A 10916-nucleotide genomic window follows, 5' to 3' on the forward strand; every position below is an offset into this window, starting at 1 on the left:
AGCTTGTGATTTTAGTGCATTAGATGTCACACAGAGATAAGACAGAGAAAAAGTGCATGAAGTGTACACATACTGAATATTTTTTTTTTGCCTAGACATACACTCGTACCCTCTAGAAAAACTATGAAAAAACGTGTTAAAGCTGAACTCCGGGATTCCCCTCAAAATTTCACCTCTGGAGCGGTTCAATGTGCATATGAGAAAGCTTGGTATTGTTAATAGAAAAGAGACCAGTTAAAGAGGAGCTCCAAGCTCCTTCAGAAAAAAATGTCAGCAGATAATACTGTAGCTGCTGACTTTTATTATTAGAGGTTGTAAACCTCAGGGGGAAAAAAAAAACCCTGCAAGACAAAAAAGGTATAATGAGCTAGTAGAGAAAAAAAAAAAAAAAAAAAAATCAGGGCCTTCTATTATATACATTTTAACCAGCTCTTGTGATTAGTAGAGTCCAAGCCTCATGTGACAGTACTGTGGCAATCATCAATGTCACATGGAAAGTCCATAGCACCGTGTAAGCTACGACAAAGTATAGCTCACACAGGACTTTCCTTTCACTCGCAACAGCTGAATAGACTAGTGGTGAGCAAAAAGAAGTTAAGGATTGCATCTGTGGAGGTCTGCCTCGATTCATTTTGGTGTTAAAGTTTCACTTTCTACCTAACAAAAATAAATATATTTCCACATGTACAAATTTCTTACCATTTGGGCAATGCCGCGGTTAGTCAGTATATAGCGAGCATGGATCAGCCCATAAAGCATTTCTGCAGCTTGTTCGATTAGATCACTCTGATTCGGATTATCCTCTAGTTCCTCATCTGAAAAGGACAATACAAGAACAAAATACATTTTTGGTTCATAGGACATGTCTTTTTCAACCTGACAAACTATATAGGATTAACATTGGATAGTAACAACTATTATAACATTGGCTGGGCAGACTTTGGTATATAAAACAAGCATTATAAATGCAGCCTGTGGTTCAGCAATTACAAGTTCAGGTATGTCATAGAAGATAAAACCAATGACTGGACTGGGGCACCAACAGCTTCATCAATACAGGCCTGACAAGTCTACAAAAGAAAGCGTAAATGTAACAGATTTAGTAAATAACCCAAAAGATTTTACACAACAGTATTGGTATTAAACAAGCTTCAAAGAAGCCCACTTAGAGAGACAGTAACCCTGCACGTAAGGCAAGGTAGACAAGGTCTCTAGAAAAAGCCCCTCTCTCCCACAAACTAACCTTAGCAGTGCTCAGCTGCACAGCTCCCTTTTTCCACCGCAGCCTAGTGAGGGTACCTGGAACTTACCTGGGGAAAGCATGTGACCTGCTCCTGTGACACTGCTCGGGCCTAGCAGACAATCACTGTGACCAAGTATTTTCACATGACCAGGGGAGTGGTTTTAGAACTCACAAGCCATGAACACAGCCGATCTCAGACCCAGGTGCAGAATAGCAAGAAACTGAGGGGATGCAGGCAAGGAGAGTATATGGTAGAGCTGCACAATTATTCGTTAAAAAAGTTGTGATCTCGATTCAACCCCCCTGACGATCTCTATTGCGGAGTTTGCCTATTGCAGAGTTTGCCAATTCTTTCATATAAAAAGTGGAGACTTATCTGCTCACTCAGCTGTCAAAAGAAAACATCTGGGCAGTCTGCCAAGTTTTTAACATGAAACATCTTAACCAACTCTTCCTTCTTAGATCAAAGAGATAAACTTCTGTGTGTAAAGAAAAAATGCAGGCAGTCTGCCAAGTTTTTAACAACCTGTAAATGCAGGAAGTTTAACCACTTAAAGTCTAAATCTTTTTCTGCCACTTAAGTTAAAATCAATATTTTTTGCTAGAAAATTACTTGGAACCCCCAAACATTATATATATTTTAGCAGAGACCCTAGGGAATAAAACGTCAATTGCTGTAATATTTTATGTCACACTGCATTTGCCCAGCAGTCTTTCAAACGCAATTTTTTGGCAAAAAATACACTTCAATGAATAAAAAAAAAAAACAAACAAAAAAACGAAACAATAAAGTTAGCCCAATTTTTTTTTGTTTTAATGTGAAAGATGATGTTACGCCGCGAGAATCGTGATCTATCTTGTAAGCAAAAAAATTGTGATTCTCATTAGCCAGAATCGTGCAGCTCTAGTATATGGAGGGGGGGGGGGGGGGGGGTCGGGGGATTCCCTTAGCAAACACACAGTCACCTTGCCTTACAAATTACAAACCAACAAGAGCAGTGTGGACTTATTTTCTGCACTGGTAAGATGTGAGGATAGGAATAGCTGCACAAAGGTACTGTGTTGATTTTTGATTAATCTGCAAAAGTAACAGAAGACAATGGTTTGAAGCAGACTATGGATTTTTTTCTGTGCGATACAGGAATGTGGAAAGCTGCAAAAATGTATTAAATGATATGTCATCATTGCATGTGAGATCTGGGATTCAGGATCCTGCATGGAAAGCATTCTGTGCAATATGGAAATATAAATGAGGCAAGCTGCAGAGTTGAACAATGACAGCGTGAGACCTGTATAAAACATTTATACATACACCCCCAAGATTCACACATTTTTCCAACTGTAAAAAAAAAAAACGTGTGACTCATGGGTAAAAACAAGCATAAAAAGACTGCTTGCTTTTGAATTGTGTGGAGGGGAGCACCGACACTACTACATAGCAAATCATAAGAGACCTGAAGCTTTTGGTAGACAGCCGTTTTTCTCCTCTAGGCACAACAGAATATTTGTACCCATTTATATTGCTTTTTCATAGCATCTGCTTCTACATAATTAACACATTGCAAGGTCACAAAGAACAGTTTTTATATCCAAGTTCTTGTATAAACATGCACACTGACCTGGCTCCAGATCCAAAATCATATCTAGTGCCTGTCTATAATGTGGAACCTGTTCATTCAGTCCAGTCAAGTTGAATTTATCTTGAATGTAATCTTCATCTACCTATAAAAACAAAAAGACAAAAGTTATACAAGTAGAGTTCACAAGTGTTCTATGGCAACTCCTTAAGTCATGTGCAGAACTAGAAGTGGGAAATACTAATCATGGGCTATCTGCTCAGTCTACAAAGCCTGGATTGCACTCAGGGCCTAGCATCATGAAGACGGCCTCAGACATCGTATAGGGAGCGATTTCCAGCCTGGCCTTCAGAGATAGGGCTATGCCTTAGAACAAAAAGGGACTGAGATGTAAAAGCAGTGGTTGGAAAACACAGAAGTGTATCTAAAATCAAAACATGGTTTTCATTTTTGGATAGTGTAAGGAATGGGTAAAACTCTGTAAAGTTCTATTTTGTCTGTGTCCCACTGGGGAGATTTCCCTTCACTTCCTGTTGTGAAGACAAAGTGATGGGTAATCTTTCAAACATGAGAGGAAATGCCCTCAGAGAGCCGTCACTAAAACCAGTGTACCCAGCAAAGCATTTCCTCCTTCGTCTGGCTCCGGTGACAACTGTAAGATTTTGGATTTATCATCACAATCTGTCCCAGTGCCAATGGTCAACAGGTCAAATAGAGCGGATGTCTCCTTACAGTGGAGGCACAGACCGCAAAAAAAAAAACCCTGAAAGGGGTTCTCATCTTCCCCTCAAAATGTTTCAGCTTCAGATGCTCTTTAACCACTTGCCTACCAGACACTTACACCTCACTTCCTGCCCAGGTCATTTTTTCAGCGCTGTCACACTTTGAATCACAATTGCGCGGTCGGGCTACACTGTACCCAAACAAATTTTTTTATAATTTTCTTCACACAAATAGAGCTTTCTTTTGGTGGTATTTAATCACTGCTGGGTTTTTTATTTTTTTTACAAAAAAAAAAAAAAAAAAATTGTGAAAAAAAAAAAAAAACTTTTTTTACTTTTTTTCCCGACAGTAAATTTTGTAACTAAGTAATTTTTCGCCTTCACTGATGTGCACTGATGAGGCGGCACTGAAAGGCTGAACTAGTGGGCACTCATGAGGTGGCACTTATGGGCACTGATGAGGAGGCACTGATATGCTGCACATCCCTAGATGTCCCCCTGCGTGGAGATGCCGCTGATTGGCTCTCCTCGCCACACACACACACACACACAGTCAGTGTAAGGCGAGGAGGACCGATTACCGGCATCTCCGTGTTTACATGTGATCGGCTGTGATTGGACACAGCAGATCACATGATTAAAGAGCTTGTGTCCTAGCAACACGGCACGGGCGCGCAAAAGCTTCCATTCTGGGACACCGTCATAGGACGTCGTTCCAGAGCGAGAGCTGCACCGCCCAGCCGTCATTTGACAGTCGGCGGGCGGCAAGCAGTTAAAGTATATCAAAAGCCAAAACCTTTTTATTCTCCATTTTGGATAGTGAAGGGGATATTTAAAAGGAAAAAAACAAACATTCAAATCCTCCCCAATATTTAAACAAAACATTTTTTTTCCCTTCTTTGCACCTGTCTCTTCCTTGTTACTTGCAAAGGTAAGTGTGACATGAGACTCATGGAATATCCATGTCTCATCTCCCCAAGAGACAACAGATCTGAGAATTTGCGCACTCTTGCGGCAAAAAAACAAACAAAAAGAGACCGTGTATGTGTGTAAAATCCCTGTCAGGTTATCCCATTGGGTAGATTTCATTTAAAATTCTGTCAACACAAACAGAAGTGAGAGGAAACCCCTCCATAGGTGTTGCCAGAACAAGTGTCCCTCTTGAGAAATTTATCCTGAATTCCCGTGCTGATGACAACTCAAAATGTTGCATTTTCCCCAATAATTTCTGTATTGGTAACAATGGCCACCACAGAGTGAATCTGCTTAGTGAGGGCAGACAGCAATAAAAGCCATGAGGTGGGGGTTCCCTTTTCGTACTGCATCCAAAGCAAAAAAAAAAAAAAAGTTTGGTTTAGCAAGCTGGCCCAAACAAACGAACAAGTTTGCCCACTAGGCATGCTGTATAAGCTCAAGCTATATATAGTATAAAGCCTTGTGTTCTGGCAGTGGGACGAGAACTTCTCATCTCACAACTGGAACAAAAGGGTGTTGTGCTGAGTGGTGCTCAGCCATTCATAGGCAGTTTTGTATTGGCCGAGTCAGAGATTGTGATGTGATCTGCCTTCCTCTCCGCCTCAATTCAGTGAAAACAAAGCTGCCTATGAATGACTGAGCGCCACCCAGCACAACTCCATTTTGTTCTGGGTGTGAAAAAATAAAATAAGAATCCCAATAAGCGTATATTCATTGTTTTGTGCAAAAGTTATAGCATCTACAAACTATGGGATATTTTTATTTTTTAACTAGTAATGTCAGTGATCAGCGGCTTATAGCGGGACTGCAGTATTGCGGTAGACATGGACAATTTTTGGGACCAGTGACACTACAGTGATCAGTACTAAAATATGCACTATCACTGTACTAATGACACTGACTGGGAAGGGGTCAACATCAGGGGCGATCAAAGGGTTAACTGTGTGCCTAGCCTGTGTTTTACTATACTGAGTTAGATGCTTTTACTAGGGGAAGAGATAAAATGTATTCCCTGCTTTGTAGGGACACAAAATCCATCCCTTCCCTCCTATCAGAACTTCTGGGTAGGGGGCGTGCATGCGCCCCACCAACAGCTCGCTCACAGGGGAAGCCGATTGGCGGATGCACAGCACACACACCGATCGTTAGGTAGAGAGCCAGAACTTGTTTATATAATGGCAACAGAAACTACCCAAATGACCCTGATCAAAAGTTTACATACCCAGTTCTTAATACCGTGTATTGCCACCTTTAACATCAATGACAGCTTGAAGTCTTTTGTGGTATTTGTGGATGAGGCTCTTTATCTTCTCAGATGGTAAAGCTTTCCCATTCCTCTTGGCAAAAAGCCTCCAGTTCCTGTAAATTCTTGGGCTGTCTTGCATGAACTGCAAGTTTGAGATCTCCCCAGAGTGGCTCAATGATATTGAGGTCAGGAGACTGAGATGGCCACTCCAGAACCTGCACTTTATTCTGCTGTAGCCAATGACAGATCGACTTGGCCTTGTGTTTTGGATCATTGCCATGTTGGAATATCTAAGCACGTCCCATGCACAGCTTCCTGGCGGATGAATGCAAATGTTCCTCCAGTATTTTTTGATAACATACTGCATACATCTTGCCATCAATTTTGACCAAATTTCCTGTGCCTTTGTAGCTCACACATCCCCAAAACATCAGCGATCCATCTCAGTGTTTCACAGTAGGAATGGTGTACCTTTTATCATAGGCCTTGTTGACTCCTCTCCAAATGAAGCATTTATGGTTGTGGCCAAAAAGCTAAATTTTGGTCTTATCACTCCAAATGACTTTGTGCCAGAAGGTTTGAGGCTTGTCTCTGTGCTGTTTGGCGTATTGTAAGTGGGATACTTTGTGGCATTTGCATAGTAATGGCTTTCTTCTGGCGACTCGACCATGTAGCCCATCTTTCTTCAAGTGCCTCCCTATTGTGCATCTTAAAACAGCCACACCACATGTTTTCAGAGAGTCCTGTATTTCACCTGAAGTTATTTGTGGGATTTTCTTTGCATCCGGAACAATTTTCCTGGCAGCTGTGGCTGAAATTCTAAATGGTCTACCTGACTGTGGTTTGGTTTCAACAGAACCCCTTATTTTCCATTTCTTGATTAGAGTTTGAACACTGCAGATTGGCATTCTCAATTCCTTGGATATCTTTTTATATCCCTTTTCTGTTTTATACAATTGAACTACCTTTTCCCGCAGATCCTTTGACATATCTTTTGCTTTCCCCATTACTCAGAATCCAGAAATGTCAGTGCAGCACTGGATGAAGGATGCAAGGGTCTGTCAGGAGTCCAGAAACTCATTGATCTTTTATACACACACACTAATTACAAGCAAACAGATCACAGGTGAGGATGGTTACCTTTAATAGCCATTTAAACCCCTTTGTGTCAACTTGTGTGCATGTTATCAGCCCAAAATCACCAGGGTATGTAAACTTTTGATCAGAGTCATTTGAGTAGTTTCTGTTGTGATTATGATATAAAAAGAGTAAAGTCACAGTTGATTGATAATAAATGGCTTCAGCCAAACACTAACCATGAGTGAAAGAAAAGGTTTTGTGTTATCATTCATATTCTCTGAAAAATAGCCAAGAAATCATAAATTCTGCCAGGGTATGTAAACTGTACATCCCAGCAGTGGTCAGAAATGTATGGTGAAAGGCTTTCACACATGCAATCTACATTTTAATGTGTCCTTGCAAGTTGATTTATGTGGGAGAAACTACACAAAAAATTAAAGACAGGATTGCCCAACACCATTAAGAATACACAACCTGGATTACCAGTATCGAAGCATTTTTTAGAGCAGGGACATAAAGATTCAGATCTGCGATTTATGGTTCTGGAAGAAGTGTATAGAGATAAGAGAGGGGGTGACAGGATTTTAAAGCTGAAACAATGAGAGTTATGGTGGATGAACAGATTACAGTCCCTGCATCCTGATGGGATGAACAGGGACTATGATCTATACTTGTTCTTATTATGATGGATATGAGGATTGATTCTATGCTCTTTTCTAGGTTGAACAGAGAGATCCCGGAAGAGAGAAATGTAATGTTCTTTGAAGACGAGTCATGAAAAGATGCACTTTTAAAAGCAAGTCTGCATTTGATGAATTTGTGCAACTATGTAAATATATGCGTCGTTTTTTGTCTTTGTGGGTATTAGTAAGTTTAGGGAGGTAAAGAGTAGTAAAAATGATTAATGTGAAATGTCTGTGTTAGTCTACAGAGATTGGTGTATATACAGCACAGAGAGGGTCAATTTAGATTAGGAGGGGTGATATGGGATACACCTGTGTGGCCACACCTTGTGGTGTTGGTATATAGGTAGGATGTTTGTTTCAGTTTGTTGCACACAGCCTGATGAAGAGCATGGTATGCTGGTAACTGTACAGTACCTGCCACATAATATGTCTTGAAGATTTTTCAGTAAAAAAAAAAAAAAAAAAACTTTTGCATTGGAGATCGTGTCCCTTTGTCCCTTTTAGCATTAAATGTGAAAATCAGAGGTGTTCTGCCACATTAGCAACCATGCAAGGTCAGCAGGTTTGCTGCTGCTTTTAAAATTTAACAATCTAAACAGTCTGTCCGATCTACAAATACTGTATTTATGCATATAAGCTCCGTTTTGTGTTGAAAATAACTGTTAAATGTAAAACTTCGGTGGGTGTAACAAGATTTGTGTTTTTTTTTGCTGATCCGATCCGTGAATCTGATCCGAGGATCAATCCGATCCATGAGTTTTTTGATGCGTTGCACCGCTACTTACTGGTCTCTACCCAATGACAGAGAGTGGGTGGGTCACCAGTGGGTGTAACAAGATGTCTGCTTGCCCCCTTCTCACTCTCTCATTACAGTACTGTGCAGGAGTGTGGGGTGTAGCAAGATGGCGGCGACGAAACGTCACTTCCTAACGAGTCAGCAGCCGCCGCCGGGTGTACCAAGATGGCCGCCGCTTCAGAGCTAGGCCGAACCCAACCCAATGAGCGCGATCGTGTGCACCAGCATGTGGATTTGTGTGTGTAAACACACAAAACCCTGTGCTAGCAGAGGAGCCATATCCTTTGTTCCTACTAAGTAGGAAAAACGATATGGCTCCTCTCCTAGTCACTCCACACAGTTAGAACATGCTGAGGGAAGACACATTTAACCCCTTGATCGCCTTCTAGTGTTAACCCCTTCCCTGCCAGGGACATTTACACAGTAATCAGTGCATTTTTATAGCACTGATCGCTGTATAAATGCCAATGGTCCCAAAAAAGTGTCAAAAGTCTCCGATCTGTACGTCGCAATACTGCCAAAAATCGCAGATCACCACCATTACTAGTAAAACAACTTTTAAAAATGCCATAAATCTTTCCCAAATTTTGCAGACGGTATAACTTTTGCGCAAACCAATCAATATATGCTTATTGCGATTTTTTGACCAAAAATATGTAGAATAATATATATTGGCCTAAACTGATGATGAAATTATTTTTTTTTTTTTTAAACTTTTGGGGATATTATAGGAAAAAAAGTAAAAATTTCTAGCGCAAAAAAATAAAAACCGTAGAGGTGATCAAATACCACCAAAAGAAAGCTCTATTTGTGGGGAAAAAAGGACGCAAATTCCATTTGGGTACAGCGAACGACCGCGCAATTATCAGTTAAAGCGACGCAGTGCCAAATTGTAAAAAGTGCTCTGGTCATAAAGGGCGTAAAATCTTCCGGGGCTGAAGCGGTTAAGCATCTTTATTGGATAGAAATCTAGGATTGCTCACCTCGCAAAAGAATTCGTTGCCTCTTAATCCACAGAACCAGCTGATCCAGGACACCTCTTCTGAACTACTCATCTTGAAGGCTGTCAATCGACAAACATTAAAGTTAGTTTACTTTTACCAAAAAGCTGACAAGACAATTAAGGGGCATCTGCAAAAAAAAAAAAAAAAAAATACACAACTGGGCAGCTCTGACTAAAGTTGAATAATGCCCCCATTCTGAATGTTCCCTGTACTTTGTGTCTCTGTCTGGCGGGTTCCCTCCAATCCCTCACTGCTGCGCTGTCTTCCTGACTTTTCTTTAAAGCGGAGTTCTGCTGAAAAAAAAAATTAATAGTCAGCAGCTACAAATACTGCAGCTGCTGACTTTTAATAAATCGGACATTTACCTGTCCCTGGGTCCAGCGATGCGGGGGAGAGAAGCCCCGCTCGTCTCCCCCTCCTCTCTGCGTCGCCAGAATTGTAAGTGCGGGCGCCCGGCTGTGTCTTCACACCCAGGCACCCACTGCGCATGCACGAGCCACGCTGTGACTGGCCGGGCAAGCATCTGGGACCTGTGACATGTCCCAGATGATTGCCGAGAGGGAGGGGGAGAGGTGATCTCCCTTCCGGTGCCGCGGTGCGCTGGGAGGAAGTGGGAGCTGGGACCCTCTGGAAAGAGGGTACCGGCTCCAACCCCCCCTCCCCCCAAAAAAATGACATGCCAAATGTGACATGTCAGGGGGTCACCTCCCTCAAAGTGGAAGTTACATTTTTGGGTGGAACTCCGCTTTAAATTGTTAGCTCACCTTTACCAAAAAACTGCCTATGCAGATAAGGGGTGTCTGTAGATATAAAAAAAAAAAAAAAAATGTGCAGCTCTGACTAAAGTTGAATAATGCCCTTGGTATAGATGTAGGCCATTTACATACCTTTTGAAGCCTGACTGGAATGCTTCTAGGACGTTGCTAAGTGAGGCCTAGTCATTATGGGACACCTCCATCATTACAAGAGTGAGCTTTCAGACTCTGAGCTCAGAGCTACTACATCAGGGAAAAGAAAGCGCATGTGAGGGGTTTGAATCAGAGAAAGCACTCACTCCCATGATGGTGGAGGTGAATAATAATTACTAGGCCTCACTTAGCAACGTCCTGATAGTATTCCAGTCTGGCTTCGGGAGGTATGTAAATGGCCTACACCTATAGCAAGGGTATTATTCATCTTTAGTCAGAGCTGCACATTTTTTTTTTTTTTTTATCTACAGGCACCCCTTATCTGCATAAACAATTTTTTGGTAAAGATGAACTAACCCTTTAAAGACTGTTAGACCCCTTTCACACTGAGGCGTTTTTCAAGCGCTTTTGGGCTAAAAATAGCACCTGAAAAATGGTTCCCCTGCAGTCTCAGTATGAAAGCCCGAGTGCTTTCACACTGAGGCGATGTGCTGGCAGGACGTTAAAAAAAAAACTCCTGCATGCAGCATCTTTGGAGCAGTGAAGGAGCGGTGTATACATTGAAATGAAAGGGCAGCGCAGTGAACCGCCGGCAAAGCGCCGCTGCAGCGGCACTTTGCGGGTCGTTTTAACCCTATTCTGGCCGCTAGCAGGGATTAAATGTGCCCCGCTAGCGGCC

General features: G+C 41.7%; 1 protein-coding gene across 2 annotated transcripts in view; it reads right to left on the reverse strand.

Annotated features, from left to right (window-relative positions):
* Positions 1 to 10916, reverse strand: part of CSNK2B (casein kinase 2 beta) — a 28868-nt gene that overhangs the window by 15791 nt on the left and 2161 nt on the right. For both annotated transcript variants that reach the window (XM_073598983.1, XM_073598982.1), the window contains exons 2-4: positions 9309 to 9388; positions 2863 to 2965; positions 700 to 815 (exon numbers count right to left, since the gene is read on the reverse strand). In XM_073598983.1, the coding sequence (XP_073455084.1) occupies positions 700 to 815; positions 2863 to 2965; positions 9309 to 9380 (291 nt within the window). In that variant the 5' untranslated portion in view covers positions 9381 to 9388. The remainder of the gene's footprint in view (positions 1 to 699; positions 816 to 2862; positions 2966 to 9308; positions 9389 to 10916) is intronic.

The sequence above is a fragment of the Aquarana catesbeiana genome, linkage group LG09 (genome assembly GCF_042186555.1).
Source record: "Aquarana catesbeiana isolate 2022-GZ linkage group LG09, ASM4218655v1, whole genome shotgun sequence".
NCBI classification, from domain to species: Eukaryota; Metazoa; Chordata; class Amphibia; order Anura; family Ranidae; genus Aquarana; species Aquarana catesbeiana.